The sequence below is a fragment of the Canis lupus genome, chromosome 25 (genome assembly GCF_048164855.1).
Source record: "Canis lupus baileyi chromosome 25, mCanLup2.hap1, whole genome shotgun sequence".
Lineage (NCBI taxonomy): Eukaryota > Metazoa > Chordata > Mammalia > Carnivora > Canidae > Canis > Canis lupus.
Genome location: NC_132862.1, coordinates 17,243,045 through 17,260,168, shown reverse-complemented (window position 1 = coordinate 17,260,168; position 17,124 = coordinate 17,243,045). Strand labels below are relative to the sequence as shown.

The 17,124-nt window shown below is 37.7% G+C and overlaps 1 protein-coding gene across 5 annotated transcripts in view; it reads right to left on the bottom strand.

Annotated features, from left to right (window-relative positions):
• AMN1 (antagonist of mitotic exit network 1 homolog) overlaps positions 1-17,124 on the bottom strand; it is a 56,331-nt gene that overhangs the window by 29,719 nt on the left and 9,488 nt on the right. For 3 of the 5 annotated variants that reach the window (XM_072798458.1, XM_072798460.1, XM_072798461.1), the window contains exon 2: positions 629-761. In XM_072798458.1, coding sequence (XP_072654559.1) covers positions 629-761 — 133 coding nt within the window. Of the gene's footprint in view, positions 1-628; positions 762-11,259; positions 11,666-17,124 lie in introns of all 5 variants that reach the window. The other 2 variants (XM_072798459.1, XM_072798457.1) reach the window with 1 other exon arrangement.

The window sequence follows — 17,124 nt, the reverse complement described above, 5'->3', positions numbered from 1 at the left end:
TCCAAGTGTGCTATACATAGTATGGTTACATGTAAATGTGGTTTGTGGACCAGAGACATAATATAGCATGTATTCCTTACTGTAGGTTTTTTTTTCTTTTTGCCATTTGTGTATTCATTTTGCATTTTTATTTTTACTTTTTCCAGATTTATTGAGGTAAAGTTGATCAAAAAGCTGAAAACTTTTTGAAAATGTAGAGATCCAGGGTGCTGGTAGGATGAAGACAAGGGGAGCAGCTAAAAGAATGGTGAGAGAAGATATTTTTAGTAACTATTACACATGAACATTTTGGTTATCTGGGGAAAAAAAGAACCCCATGTTTTATTATATTTTAAAATTATTACTAATCCCACCATATGTCATTGCTCCAAAAGTCTGAAACCATATCTTTTTTTTTTTTTCAAAATTTTATTTATTTATTCATGGGAGACACAGAGAGAGAGGCAAACACGGGCAGAGGGAGAAGCAGGCTCCATGCAGGGAGCCTGACCTGGGACTCAATCTCGGGTCTCCAGGATCACACCCTGGGCCAAAGGTGGCACCAAACTGCTGAGCCACCTGGGCGGCCCTGAAACCATATCTAAACAGTAAAATATAATATGCTTGCTTTGCAATTGTACACTCTTACCTCACTTATATTTGAATCTGTTATCTGCCCCTGGGTACTCATTATTTTAATCAGTCTATCTTTTATGTTGGGAGGCAAAGGCTTAATGTCTGTGATATATCTGGAAATATTCTTCATGAAGCACCACAGGCATCTGAAATACAAATACAATATAATAAATTACATGGTACTGGTACCGATTTCTAATAACTTATGCTGTTTGCTTGCACTTAGTCTTTTCATAAACAGGGTGTACATGGTTTATTAATATTTGCAACTAAAGCTTGCTAAGATTCAAAAGCCTTGCACATGCCTGGTTAGGCTCTGAGGCTTTTCCCTTTGCATTTTTTTCTCAGCAAACCTCATTTACTAAAATGCATTCTAAGTTACAAAAAAAAAAAAAACCTTTTCCTAAGGCAGCCTCTGTAATTCCTAAGATATAGTTACTATCAAGATTTCAGTTACATATTCCTAAATAAATATTGAGCTAGGGCCTACGAACTGACAAGTTTTATCTATTAATGCAGCAAAATTTTCTCTATTTTTCTTAAAAGTTATGTATATAATGAAATCATGAGAGAACTACAACCACAAAGACTGCACAAATTGTACAAGTCATAGAGATAACAAACTTGGTGCCAGGAATGTATATGCATAAAGCAGAGTTATCAGAGGAGGCAATAACCAAGGCCCATATGACCAACATATCTCATATGTAGTCTGAAATTCCAACTCTCTGAGAAACTCATACTATAAACAAACAAACAAAAAACAAACATAAATCTTACTTAAACCTCTGATGACAAATACTTCCACATATATATAATTTTACGTTCATGAATTTCTCTGCCCTATCCCTTCCCCTTCTGTTAGATTAGTTCCTCCCACTAATAGCTAGTGTATATTCTTTTTTTATATATATGTACGTGTGCACACACCTGCATTTTGGGGGTGGATCACTATTTCCTAAAATAGCCTCACCTGTAGACTCAGTTTTCTGTACCCTTTTTCATTCAATAATATCTTACAAAATTCTTCAAATCAAGTATAGTTCTAATGCTTCTTTACTGGCTTTATATATTTTACAGCATGGAGGATTTATTTAGTCATTCTCCTACTTACAAACATTCCACTGTTTCTAGGACATGTTAATATACATTGTCAGATTGTTTTCTAGAAAGTCTGTAATACTTCATATTTTTATCAGCAGTACTAGAGTACTGTATTCCTCTACATCTTTCAAGCAACAGGTTCATTTTATTTTTCCATTTATCTCAGTTTTCTCCGTTTCCCAATCCCATCTCCCACCACTCGAGGAATCCATTCTAATGTCTAATGTGTATCCTTTCATTGTATGTGTCCTTTTAACATGCTTATTGTATTTCTGATTTACATATCTGGTATTTGTCATAGATTTGTTTAGTTTTTTTTTTTAATTTTTATTTATTTATGATAGTCACACAGATTGAGAGAGAGAGAGGCAGAGACACAGGCAGAGGGAGAAGCAGGCTCCATGCTCTGGGAGCCCGACGTGGGATTCGATCCCGGGTCTCCAGGATCGCGCCCTGGGCCAAAGGCAGGCGCCAAACCGCTGTGCCACCCAGGGATCCCAGATTTGTTTAGTTTTTCACTTACCAATGTTTTTAGGATCTACCTATCCTTGGGGGGTGGGGGTGAATGGGTGACGGGCACTGAGGGGGGCACTTGACGGGATGAGCACTGGGTGTTATTCTGTAAGTTGGCAAATTGAACACCAATAAAAAATAAATTTATTAGAAAAAAAAAAGATGTACCTATCCTTAAATGTTGGACAGTCTCATGTGTGAAAAGTGGTATCTCATTATTACTTTAATTTTTATTTCTCTCATTACTAGTAAATTTGATATCTTTCCATGAACTTGCTGGCCATCTGGATATGCTTTTCTCTAAATTGTCTATTAATTTCCTTTGCCTATTTTGCTATTTTTTGACTTAAATTCCTAAGAGTTGTTTTTTATTTGCCAAATAAATGACTAAATTTGTATTTATGAGTATTCAGAGAATGTATATTCTTGAAGAGATGTAATGTTGTATTTTACATGTATGCCTAAATATATCTCTACATGTATATGTATATGTACACAGATATATTATGTGAATATGATAGTATTATTTAATTCTTCTGTTATTTTTTCTACAGTATTTATAGAACTCTTTTTTTAAAAAAGATCTTATTTATTTTAGGGAGACAGAACAAGTGTGAGTGGAGGGGAAGAGCAGACTGCACTGAATATGGATCTGGACACAGGGCTTGATCTCACAACCCTGAGATCATGACCTGACCTGAAATCAAGAACTGGATGCTTAACCAACTGTGCCACCCAGGCGCCCCTAAATTTGTAGAATTTCTAATTTACAATACTTGTACTTTTAAAAAAGATTTTATTTATTTGAGATGGACCATGCATGGATGGGGGGCATGCAGAGGGAAAAGGAGAAACAGGTTCTCTACTGGGAAGTGAGCCTGATGTGGGCTCAATCCCAGTACCCCAGAATCATGACCCGAGCCAAAGGCAGATGCTTAACTGACTGAGCCACCCACATGCCCTGACAATACTTATATTTTGAAATCAAATTTTACTTTCCAAAAAAAAAAAAAAAAAAAAAAAAAAAAAAAAAAAAAAAATTTTACTTTCCTTTCTACTGGTTTTTGTTTTTTGTACATTACTGTTTTATAATGAAAAATTTAAAAATACATAAAAATAAACTAGGATGACATAAAATCTATGCAGCATAAATCTAGAATTTTAAATTTTTAATAATTCTAAATAATTTTTAATAAATTCAAAATTTATTCTTTATCATAGTGTGTCAGATCTTTCTTAAGAAATAAAATATTTCAGGGATCCCTGGGTGGCGCAGCGGTTTGGCGCCTGCCTTTGGCCCAGGGCGTGTTCCCGGAGACCCGGAATCGAGTCCCACGTCGGGCTCCTGGTGCATGGAGCCTGCTTCTCCCTCTCTCTGCCTGTGTCTCTGCCTCTCTCTCTCTCTGTAACTATCATAAATAAATAAAAATAAAAAAAAATTAAAAAAAAGAAATAAAATATTTCAGGTATAAATAAAGCCTCCTGTGTACATCCACATAGGTTTATTCTTTATCTCCCTTTGCAGAGGTAACCACTACCATGAAATTTTTAAAAAGTTTGTATCCATGATTTTATTATCATTTTAACTATAGTATATATGCATAAATAATATTGTTTTCTATACTTGTTTTTTTATTTTTTAAGTTTTTATTTATTTATTCATAAGAGACAGAAAGAGAGGCAGAGACACAGGCAGAGGGAGAAGCTGGCTCTATGCATGGAGCCCAACGTGGGACTTGATCCCAGGTCTCCAGGATCATGCCCTGGGCTGAAGGTGGTGCTAAACTGCTGAGCCACCAGGCTGCCACTGTTTTCTATACTTGTAAAATGTAGAGAAGTGTATTAAGTTTCCTACCATGGCTGAACTTGTCAATTGTCCTTGTATGTGACAATCTTCCTGTTTTATAAGACTTGGGTGTTAATGGCAAATTCATGATCATTACATCTTCTTGTGGAATATTCCCTTTATCATTAAGTAATATCTCTCTATCCATATTATTTTTCACATCAGATTGTATTCAGTCTGCTTTTAATATTGTTCTACCATCTTTCTTTGCTGACATGATTACAAGAACCATCTTGTAATTGTTGCAGGTAGCTGTAGTTTGTCCATTTGAATTTTGTTTATGTCCATTTTCAATGCTGCATAATACTCCATTGTTTGAACTGCTGATGTACAATTGGGTGGTTTATAAGTTACTATTATGAATAATATTCATATGAATACTCTTGGACAGGTCTTTTGGTGCATGTGTTCCTGTGTTTTGATCGAGTACATGCCTAGGAGTGGAATTGCTGGCTCATAAGGTATGCAAATGTTTAGCTTAATGCCAAACGTTTTCTGAAATGACTGTACTGATCCTACTTTCATTCAATAGGAGTTTCTGGAATCCATATCCTTGCCAACACTCAGCATTATCAGTCTTTTTAATTTTAGCCAATTTATGAATATAATGGTGGCAATACAATATGACTTTGAATTGTAGCATTCAAATCAGGGATTTGAATTTATTTATTCATTAATTTGAGCATGTTTTCATTTTTTTATTGTAATTTGGATAGTCTCTTGAGGAGTATCTGTTCAAGTATCCTGCCCAGTTTTTTGGGGGGTCTATGTTTTACTTAGTGGTATGTAGAGTTCCTTTTATATTTTGGATGTGAGCTTTCTGTTGGTTATATATGTTGCAAATATATTTCCCATTCTGTGGATTGTCTTTTCATTTTCTTAATTATGTCTTATGTTGAAGAGAAGTATAATCTAATGCAGCCTAATATATTTTCTTTATGATAAATTTCTTTTGTGTTCTGTTTATGAACTCTTTCAATGTCCTAAGTTCATGAAGATATTCTATGCTTTCTTCTAAAAAAATTCATTACATGAATTGTTTTACCTTTCACTTAAAAAACAAATTTTTTAATTAAGTGATCTCTATGCCCAACGTGGGGCTCAAACTCACAATCCTGAGATCAAGAGTTGCATACTCTACTGATTGAGCCAGCCAGGCACCCCTAGTTTTCGACTTAAAAACTACCTGGAGGGGACGGCTGGGTGGCTCAGTGTTTGAGCGTCTACCTTTCACCCACGGCATGATCTTGGAGTCCCGGGATCGACTCCCACATTAGGCTCCCTGCATGGAGCCTGCTTCTCCCTCTGCCTTGTGTTTCTGCCCCTCTCTCTCTGTGTTCTCATGAATAAATAAATAAAATCTTAAAAAAAAAAAAAGAAATAAAAAAATAAAAACTACCTGGAATTGATTGTTGCAAGTGTAAAAAACTATGCAGTGTCTGAGTTTTACCCCACTTACAAACTTACAAGTGAGCCTATTACCAATTTCTGAATGCTGGCAGAAAACAAGAAATTCTTGGGTCAAAGAAAAAGGGCTTTATTACTCATGACAAGAGCAGTAGCCAGAGCTTCACATTTATGTTAGTTTCCCATGCCCTCCTTTTTTTTAAAAAATAGAATTTATTTCTTCCCCCTATGCAGTCTTAAGTCCTACAGTATAATGTAGATAGAGCTCAGACGAATGCTTGCTCACACAGCAGGTTATATTGTAGAAGACGACACTAAGCTTGGGTGATTCACAACTTTTATAGTAAACTGAAGCAAGTCTGCTTTTTTGGGGGGAAGGAGACAATATTTGCTGCACAAACAACCTTCAGCAATGCCCCAGCTAAAGAGTAGTCAAGATCCTACATTCTTGGGACGCCTGGGTGGCTTAGCAGTTGAGTGTTTGCTTTTGGCTCAGGGCGTGATCCCGGAGTCCCAGGATTAAGTCCCACATCAGGCTCCCTGCATGGAGCCTGCTTCTCCCTCTGCCTGTGTCTCTGCCTCTATCTCTCTGTTTCTCATGAATAAATAAATAAAATCTTAAAAAAAAAAAAAATCCTACATTCTTGGCATACCCATAAGGTTCATGGCAGATTGCTTCTCCCAATATCTACCCAGGATGTTCTTGGCTGAACTCAAATATTTGTATGAGTATACCACTGTCAGCTACTCTAATTAATTTGACCAACAAAGGCAGAAGCCAAATCTGTTCAATTTGTCTCTTAAAGCATTTAATTAAGGCTACTATCAATAGTATTCCAAGTAGCAAGATAAAGCCCATCTTTAGTAATGACCTTGACAGCACCCCCAGGGTCCCAGACTCAGGTAACTGTGAATAAGTATGCAAGAGGGGGGAGGAACAATAAGTCTATTTTAGACAGACAAGATGTTGTCCAATCTATCATCCACTATGAAACATGCAAAGGAATTTAAATTGTTTCAATGACTATATTTTTCTTTTGTAGGGATTCTATTGTTTTTTTTAGGGATTCTAATTAAAAGGAAAAAAATTGGGGTGCTTGGGTGGCTCAGTCAGTTAAGTGTCTACCTTTGGCTTGGGTGTGATCCCATGGTCCTGGGAGTCAAGCCCTACATCAGGCTCCCTGCTCTGTAAGGAGTCAGCTTCTCCTTCTGCCTTTCCTCCCTGATTGTGCTCTCTTGCTCTCTCAAATAAATAACATCTTTAAAAAAAAATCTATTATTTGTATTCTCTTAAGGATAACTGTTCCTTTGTTTTTTTTAAATTTTTTTTTATATTTATTTATGATAGTCACAGGGAGAGAGAGAGAGAGGCTGAAACACAGGCAGAGGGAGAAGCAGGCTCCATGCACCGGGAGCCCGATGTGGGATTCGATCCCGGGTCTCCAGGATTGCGCCCTGGGCCAAAGGCAGGCGCCAAACCGCTGCGCCACCCAGGGATCCCCTGTTCCTTTGTTTTTAAATACTTTCAATACATTTGTTTTAAAATACCTTTCAAATTATTCTATTATTTGTAGTTCTTCAAGTGTCAGTTCTATATTTTCTGCTGAGTCTCTTTCGTGCTATTTTTTTGTAGATTTTTTTTTTTAATTCTTTAATCTCAGGAAGACTCCCTGCTGAGTCTAGAGCCTGATGTGAGGCTGGACACAGGGATCTAGGCAGGGCTCAGCCTCACAACCCTGAGATCATGACTTGAGCCAAAATCAAGAGTTGGTCCCTTAACCAACTGAGCTACTCTACTCAGGTGCCCACCCACCCTCCTTTTTTTAAAAAAAAGTTTTTATTGTTAAAGTCTTTTACTCAAGTAGTTTTGCACGAGAGACCTGTGTGTTGTGATGTGAAGCCATTCCCATAGTGAAGGTTTGAGTTTTCTCTGATTAAGGATCTTGTGTTTGTCTGGTTGGGCTTTAATCACAAAATACCACAGACTGGCAGACTCATAAACAATACAAATTTAATCCTCACAGCTCTGGATGCTGTAATTCTGAGATCAGAGTGCTAGCTAGCATGGTTGAATAAGGGCCCTCTTCCTGGTTCATATTCAGTGCCATCTCTCTGTCCTCACATGGTAGAAGGGTATGGAGATTTCTCTGGAAATTTTTAAAGGGCACTAATTCCAATCATGAGGTCTCTACTCTCATGATTTAAACACCTCCAAAAAGCCCACACCTACTAATACCATCACCTTTGGGGGTTAGGATTTTATTTTATTTTTATTTTTTATTATTTTTTTAAAGATTTTATTTATTTATTCATGAGAGACAGAGAGAGGCAGAGACACAGGCAGAGGGAGAAGCAGGCTCCATGCAGAGAGCCTGACCCGGGACTCCAGGATCACTTTCAGCCCTGGGCTGAAAGCAGGTGCTAAAACGCTGAGCCACCCAGGGATCTCCAGGGGCGGGTTTTAGGATTTTAACATATGAATTTGGGGCTTACAAAAACATTTAGCCCATAGCAGATCCCAGGAGTATTCACAAGTTCCAAAGCAAAGTTAATGTCATTTATTCACCTTGAGCTTTCTGCAACATATTCATGGTGAAAATTCAAACCATACACCTATGCATAATAAATATGAAAGATCAATTTTTCAACAGGAATTTCACTTTTGGCTGGGACTTTACATCCTTGTTAGGGGATACGGGTTTCTCTTGGCGGGTGGGGCATTAACCTCAAGCTAGGTGGTTCTGCAGCAGGGGTATATTCTGAAGGAGCTGAGTAATGCAAACTATCTGTTGACTATTCTCTCCACGGGTGAGCAGCAAGTCCTTCCCAGAAGAGTGATCTGAGTGGCACATCTCCATGTGTATCACTCTCATTTTCCAAAACTACCTTTCATTTAGGTGTTTGTACATTTTAAGTAATTCATACTGAATGGGTAGTAAGTTCTTATTTCCCAATTCTCATTCTCCTTGACTTTGTTATATTGAAATCAGATACTCCATCATCAACAGAAATTTATATCATTTATTCTAAAAGTTAAAAGCTTAATGAAAACATTCCCAGATTTTGTAATGGCTTTATTAAGATCTAACTGACATAACATTGGTGTTTTTTTTTAGCATATCCAGAGTTGTGCATTTGTCATCACTAATTCCAGAACATTTTCATTACTCTAAAAATAAATCTTTGGGCAGCCCGGGTGGCGCGGCGGTTTAGCACCGCCTGCAGCCCGGGGTGTGATCCTGGAGACCCAGGACCGAGTCCCACATCGGGCTTCCTGCATGGAGCCTGCTTCTCCCTCTGCCTGTGTCTCTCTGCCTCTCGCTCTCTCTGTGTCTCTCATAATAAATAAATAGATCTTAAAAAAAATAAATCTTGTACCCATTAGCAGTCAGCTGCCAATCTCTCCCATCTCCCACCAATCTATTTTATCTCTCTAGGTTAGCCTATACTGCACATCCACATAAATTGAATCATATATGGTTTTTTATTACTGGCTTCTTTTACTTAGCATAACATTTTTTAAGTTCTTCCATTTCAATTACTGTACTTTTTCAATTCCAGAATTTCCTTTAGGTTCTTTCGAATATACAATTGCTATTTCCTTACTGATATTGTCTATTTGATGAGACACTGTCATCATCTTTCCTGAAATCAAGGTGAAATTCATAAAATATAATTAAAGTGTACAATTCGGTGGCATTTTGTACATTCACAAATGTACAAAATATTGTGCAACTGCCACCTTTATCTAGTTATAAAACAGCTGCACTAGCTCAAAAGAAAATGTGTACCTATTAAGGATTCAGTCTCCATTCCTCTCTCCACTGGATATTTGACAACTACCAACTAGCTTTCCATTGCTATGGATTTATCTATTTCAGATATTTCATATAAATTAATTCATATAATATGTGGCCTTTTGTTTCTGGCTTCATCCACTCAGCATAGTTTCCAAGGTGCATCCATGTTGTTGCATGTATCAGTACTTCATTTCTTTTTATTTCTTTTTTATTTTTTTAATTTATTTTTTACTTCATTTCTTTTTAATGGCTGAATGGTATTTCATTAATGTGTATACCACATTAAAAAATTATTTTTAAGTAATCTCTACCCCCAACAGGGGACTTGAACTCAAAATCCTTCTGAGATCAAGAGTAGTATGTTTTACTGGTTGAGCCAGCTAGACACCCCCCACATTTTATTTATTGATCATTGGTGATGGACATTTTGGTTGTTTCCACTTTTTGGCTATTGTGAATACTTCTGCTATGAACATATATATACAAGTATTTGAGTATCTAGTTTCAGTTCTTTTGGATATATACCTGGGAGTAGAATTGCTGCGTAATATGATAATTCTATGTTTAACTTCTTAAGGAATGGCCAAGCAGTTTTCTCCTTTATGTCTTAATATATGGCTTCCTTTAGTTCTTTGAATACATTTATAATAATTTCTCTGAAGTCTTGCTAACTCCAACATCTGGGTCCTCTCTAAGGCAGTTTCTACTGCCCATTTTTTCCCTATGTATGCGTCAAAGTTTCTGTCTGTCTCAAGTTTTTTTTGAAAACAGGACAGTTTAGATAGTATAACGCAGTAACTCTGGATACTGATCCCACACATTTCTGATTATTTACTTTAGTGACATGGTTGGAATATTTTAGTGAAGGCCATTTCCCTCACTGTCTGCAACCTCTGATTTGCTTCTTAGTGGGCCCAGCTTGGACATAAGCCTTATTCCCCTAGGATGTCAGTGGTTTCAGTAGGGCTCTCTGCAACTATCTCTTTTTCTGATTATTCTGTTAAGTCTGTATAAGTATCACACAGCTGTCAACCTTGGCTCATTACAGATTAATTGCTCTAATGTTTTCAATAATGTGTGGAGTATAAATTGCTCCACAATGTCATCCACTTCATTTTGGACTCCTTTGTAGTATTCATTTCTGAGATCAGTGTTAAGGTTTGCTCTGACTGTAGGGCAGGCTCTTGTTGGATGTCCCTTTCCCTGGTTCTCTCTGGTGAATTTCCTGGTCTATGGTTCAGCTTGCATTTCACATGAAGCTATCAGACTGTTAATACTTATTTAGATTTGAATTTCCTCCACTCTCTGTTTCAAATAAAATCTTCTTGACAGCTTTAGAATTTTTTGCAGCCTATCTTTGTTCCTGAGACAAATCTCAAAGCTACAATTTCAGAGCTGGAAACAAGGACAACTGATTTCTTTCTTTCTTTTCTTTTCTTTCTCTTTCTTTCTTCTTTCTTTTCTTCCTTTCTCTTTCTTTCTTTCCTTTCTTTCTTTTTCTCTCCTTCCTTCCTTCCTTCCTTCCTTCCTTCCTTCCTTCCTTCCTTCCATCCATCCATCCATCCATCCATCCATCCTGGTTTTATTTATTTATTCATGAGATACACACACACAGAGGCAGAGACATATGCAGAGTGAGAAGAAGGCTCCCTGTGGGGAGAGCCTGATGTGGGAATGGATCCTAGGACCCCAGGATCACGACCTGAGCCAAAGGCAGATGCTCAACCAGTGAGACACCCAGGTGCCCCAAGGATGATCTTTCTGAGTGAAATCCTACTTTAGGATCAGAGTGCTGGGAACTGCCTCTGGTCTCCCTAGCTTGCCTCTCCTAGGATGGAACCTCTACCCATGAATGAGCTGGGATAAGGGAGATCAGCATCCCAGTTCTCAACATGCCATGCTGAAATAGAGCCTCTACCCTAGAAGCAGGGGTTAGGTGAAGGTAGCAATCCCCCAACTGTCAATCATACTCACCCATAATTTAGCCTGTGAACAAGTATCAGGGGGAGGAATGTGACAAGAAATGCTGGCATTCTGTTCTTCTCAGGAAAATACTGAAGTCCTTGACTAGGAGCTGGGCGGGGAGAGGTAGCCCCATCACCTTAGCCATATCCATCTGGAGTGGCGTAGACTCTCGTTGTTCTTATTGAGTTTTATTTTATTTTTCTTATTGACTTTTAAAGGATTATATTGAATGAATGTTTTTTCATTTGCTGTATGCCCTTAGGAAGATTTCCAGAGACTTTAAGCAGTTTGTTGTCTTTTATAATTTTCAACTTTTATTCTTACTTAACGAGGGAGCAAATGTGGAGTTCCTCATGTTGTCTTTTTTAAGTCTTCCAAATACCATCAATCGTCTCATCCATGTAACACCTGTATCCTATTAATAAGAAACATGGTAACTCCTTTTCTTTCAAAGATGTACTTGGACTCTTTAAATAAATTGGTCATTTTAGGTTTGATTACTTTTCAGTATGAGGTCTTTCTATCCCAATTGATTCTAGAATTCTCGGAAAGAAATGGTGAGAAACATTTCACCAAAAGACAGACCTACTCATGTATTTTCAAAAATCCATAAAACTGGTAAATTGTTTAAAAAATTGAGGTGAGACAGTTTTCCAAATTCTGGCTGGGGGGTCACAGTTAGGTCTTTTACATCCATTGGTATGCACAGAAGGTAAGGTCCTGACTGCTCTTTATTTGGGCCATTTCTCAGGTAGATTGTGTTTGCAGCAAACAGTTCTGAGAGATAAGGCATTGTCTCCCTCCAAGAAAGGACAGGTTTGCTTATTTCTAGTTATGAAACTGTTATCACTCAAGCTCAATGTTTTTTTCCTGTAAGATACCCACTGTGCAGGCATCCATCTGAGCCCTCTGTTGTTACCCTTATAGGATTTGGGGAAGAAGGGCAACTGAGGCAAATTGCTCTTGTGGCTTGCTATGCCTTAACAAAGTCCTTTGTCACTAGCCCAGAAATCTTGTGTCTTCTGCTAGTATCCACGAAACAGTAACAGTCTCAAGTAAAATCAAGTCGTAGATCTAATGATTTTTGTGATGAGAACTGGATGCTAATGGAAACAAAGCTTTATGGAAGAGGGAAAAGAAAGGTTCTGTGGGCCAGGTCTGGGGATATGAGGAGATTGAGACCTGGTAGCAAATGCTCTCCTCATTTATAGCAATTTGTGCTCCAACCCAAAATGGTATTTAAAAAAAAATACCACCTCTAGTCAATGTACTCTGGCAAGACAATTTTTTGATCCACCTGACGCAAGCAGCAGCTGCAGCTGTTAATCTGACTTGCTGTGGGGTTTCTCATCCCTGTCCAGAAAAATTTGCATGGATATGGATGGCTCTGAACTTCCTTGTATTACAATTAAGGCTGCAATTAAGCAGTGACATTGTCCATGTGGCATAAGCAAAACGATGTCAAAGTGATCCAAATTAAGCTTAACGATAAATTCAAACTAGAGTGACTTGTGTCTCTTTAGTCTATATGGATATATGTAGAGAAGAATAGGCTATGGAATATTTCTCAGTTGGATTGAGGATTTCTCTTTGGCCCATCTATTGTCCCTCGTAATTACTGATGATATTGTCAAAGATTAATGGGTGAGCTTAAATTTCCTTGTGCAGGTCATAATGGATACTATTCTGGGCTTATTCTACATCTTGGCTGTCTGAAATAAGATCTATTGGTCTCCCTTGGGATTTATTCAGTTAGCCGAGTCTGGGATCTTGGGGGCAGAACTGAGGTCAACACTGCAGATTGGCCTCATCCTGCTTCTTGAAACTCTATTAATAGCCTTTGTTAAATGCTGTATGATACAAATTGAATACATTTGGTCCTAGCCTTTGCTGATCAAATTAATCAGTGAGGTTGAAAAAGTGTCATGCTCATGTGATAATTTGTCAGGAGCCAAGATGGTAGGACCAAAAGGTAGGATGTTGGGAAAGGCAGTTCTTTCTGGATTTTTCATCATCATGCCTGTCTTGCTGTGAATGACAAGAATACATGGTCCTAATATGTTTTATCTGGTCCATTCTCAGGGTTGTGTTTATAATGATCAACCCTGTCCAATAAAGTAATGTCTCCCTCCAGGACAAAGAGGTTGCTTACTGCTTACTATACAATGGCAAGTCCCCAAATTTCGTTTCTGTAACGCACCTCATGGCTTGATTAGACATTCATTTGGGCTGGGTTTCTCTCCTAGAATGCTACCCACTGCTTGTGTTGGCATCCATCTGAGCCACCTGTGTTGCTTCTGTGTGTCTTGGAGGTCAAGAGGAAGTGACATAAACATGCTAATGCTCATGCTGCTTGTTGTGCAATAAATAATAAAGTCCATTGTGCCTTTGACCCAAGAGACTTTGTTCTATCAGCGTCCATGAAACAAGACCAGGCTAAAAAATGTATTAGCTTATAAGAAGGGTAAAATCAAATTCTATACTAATATTCACTCCCCTTATATTTTCCTTTATGCAGATTGCAGCTATATTTTAAATGTTTCCTTTTTCCCCACAATGCCATCCTTTTTTTTCTGCCCCATCTCTCTCCCTAAGTCTTTTTCATCTGAGTCCTTTAGGGTCCTCTTTGAGCTCAGCTGTCTAGCCTGTGTCATGTATTCCCACAGTCAATGGTTTCCTCTTTCTGCTCCAGTTCCCTCCAGCAGCAACATCAGTGAGCTGGGACACAAACAAATTCAGCATTTTGAAAAATGCTGCCCTGAGAAGTGTTACATAGCTCATGAAGACTATCTAAAAGTCTGTTGGTCAAACCAAGAAAGTTTATTAAATTTACCACAGCACAGATTTGACAGGATTTGGGTAGTGTCTCAATAGGGAAGAGCTACATAAAGAGTACATCAGGATTCTCCCTCCAAGATGGAGAATGGGTTAATATTAGGCATAATCTGTGACTTAGTAGTGTTAAGACTGATGGACACAGGGTCTCAAAGCAGGTGAACAATCTATCCTGATAAACATAATGTTTGCTTTAACAACCAAATGTTTGTTTAGATAAAATGGTTGCAAAAATTTTCTGGAGCAAGTTATATTGACATAAGCGATCTCAGTTTTCAGGCCTAACAGTTGACACAGGTGGTCTATGTTCTCAAGACAAAATGAAAACTGGCCAGCTAAAACTTAGCAAAATCTTCAAAAGCTGTAAAAAAAAAAAAAAAAAGGGTGAGGTGGGGAGAGATAGATATCCAATATGAACTGCTCCAAATTTTGTAGTTAAAAGAAACAACTTATTTATATTTAACCCATTAATTATATGGTGAATTAATATAACAAGAAATGATTTTTGGCAAAATGGCCTACTTTTATTATGAATATTGCATAAAATTTAGTCTTGGTCTTCTTTTCTCCTCCCCATATTCTCTCCCTTAAACTTAAAAATGGCTTCATCTATTACTTATTAGATATTACTTCTAATTTTAGACTCAATCCTTGATCTTGCTTTCAGATTATAAATTATAGTATCTTTATCTGCTTGTATGATATTTCTACTGGATGTTCTGATTCATTTTCCTCATAAGACACTTAACTTCTCCATGATTATCTAATGACATCACAATTCTCCTGGTCAACAAAGCTAAAAACTTTAGAATATGTTTTGCCTTTTCTTTTTTTTTTTTTTTAATTTTTTTATTTACTTATGATAGTCACACAGAGAGAGAGAGAGAGAGAGAGGCAGAGACACAGGCAGAGGGAGAAGCAGGCTCCATGCACCGGGAGCCTGACATGGGATTCGATCCCGGGTCTCCAGGATCGCGCCCTGGGCCAAAGGCAGGCGCTAAACCGCTGCGCCACCCAGGGATCCCTGTTTTGCCTTTTCCCTTTCTTTCATCCTTCTATTCAAAACTATTGACCACATCCCGGATCCAAAGGAATCTCTAAGGCAGTGCTATTCAAAGTGCTAGTAAGTGAGGAGACTGGGATCTCATGCAAGGATGTAAACCAAGCAGTTTCCTTCACAGAGAAGTTCCATTCTCTGGACTAAACAGTACACTCAGTAAGAGTTGACTGTTAACCTGGATCAAGCTCCTTACCTTGTTACAATCTAGAAATAGCTTGCTGACCAACCACCAGCCAGAACATCCATTTCCCCAAAAGGATTAGGAAATATGATTCTCAAGGCAAATATGGACTCTCATATGGGGAACACTTTAGTATGACAATAAAGGTCATATGGTCATTTTTTGCTTTATTTCCAAGGTCTAGATAATTTTCCTAATGTGTTATTGTTTCCTCTTTTTCACTAAGTACTGTTTTATTTATTTATTAATTATATGTTAGTTATTCATCAAGAGAAACTATTCCATAATCCAATATTCATGTTTCATAGTTCAGGAATACAGATGAGTGACAAACTCCCATGGAATTCAACCCAAACAAATTCTTTATGTTTCAAAATCACTTTGCACTCTGAAAGATACCAGCCTTCTTCACCTCCTCAAAATCTTTCAAGGAATCATAATTTCTGTATAAATCTGCATACTCCTTCTGTATTGATTAGACCACAGCAAAATTACAGAAAGATGCAACCCCAGGGATACAGTGAATGTTCCAACAATATGAAATCACAGATGCTTGGCCAGAAAGCCTCACATCTGAGGTTTTGTCAAAGCATTGGAAGTCATGGTCGTTATTCTGAACACCAACCTCAAACCTAACATTCTTCCTAACTCACCAAGCACTATGTTTGATTTTTTAAAAACTTACTTACTTACTTATTTATTTATGAGAGAGAGAGCACATGCGCACATGTATCTGGATACGGGGCTTGATCCCACCACCCATGAGATCATGCCTGAGCTGAAACCAAGAGTCTGACACTTAACCAACTGAGCCACCAGGGTGCCCCAGCACCATGTTTTGAAGTTCCATCCATATACACCTACTCTTCATTTTCCTAACAGCTGCATAATATTCGATGGCACCTCTCCCAGTGATGGGCAAATTCTTTGTCACCACAGTGGAATTCTACAATGAACATCTTCATACATGTGTGTCTCCAGTTTAGGCTCTCCTTACCTCTTTCCAAGATTTTGCAACAGTTTCCTAAGTATCTCTTTATTCCCAATTTCTCCCTAATTCAAATCTTTCTCTACTCCAGTATAGTTCCAAAACCTTTTATAGCTCCCATGGCTACATACAGAATTAAACACTGTTATAGCATTCTGGTCCCCAAAGTTCTACTCCTAATTATATGGCTTTATGTCTCAATACTCTGCTATTCATATTGTATTCCCCAGACAAATTGAAATGCTACTTTCTGGCCTTCTCCCATATTTCTACCTTTCCTGCTTGTCAAGGCTTTGCCCTTATTATTCCACTCCTTCTTGGATGTATTTCTTTCCATTTCCAACTGTCAGATGCTACCAATCTTTAAATACAACCCCCTTTACAAAGCCTTCTCCTAGTCTTTATATTCTTTTCCTCATCAGAAATTTCAAAACTTTGTTAATCCCTCTTTTGTGCTATTATTCTAACTATATTATAGTTATTTATATATTTGCTTTATATTGGTTCCACAAAACTGTACCTTTTTAATGCTAGTTACTTCCCACAATCATCAGCATAGTGCTTCAAATGCCAAATATGCACTTTAAATACATGCTTAATTGAATATTGAGCATCTCCTAAAAATAAGGAACTGTGGCTATGAAGAGATAAAAGACTTCTGGCCATAGAAGTTCAGAGGATCATTGGTATGAATGTGTCAGGGAAGTGTCAGGATAAAGACAGGAATTAAAAGCCAGGTATTCAGCTAGGCTTTAGTCTGTCTTTTTAACTTGCACTCTTTTTTTTTTTTTTTAATTTTTATTTATTTAT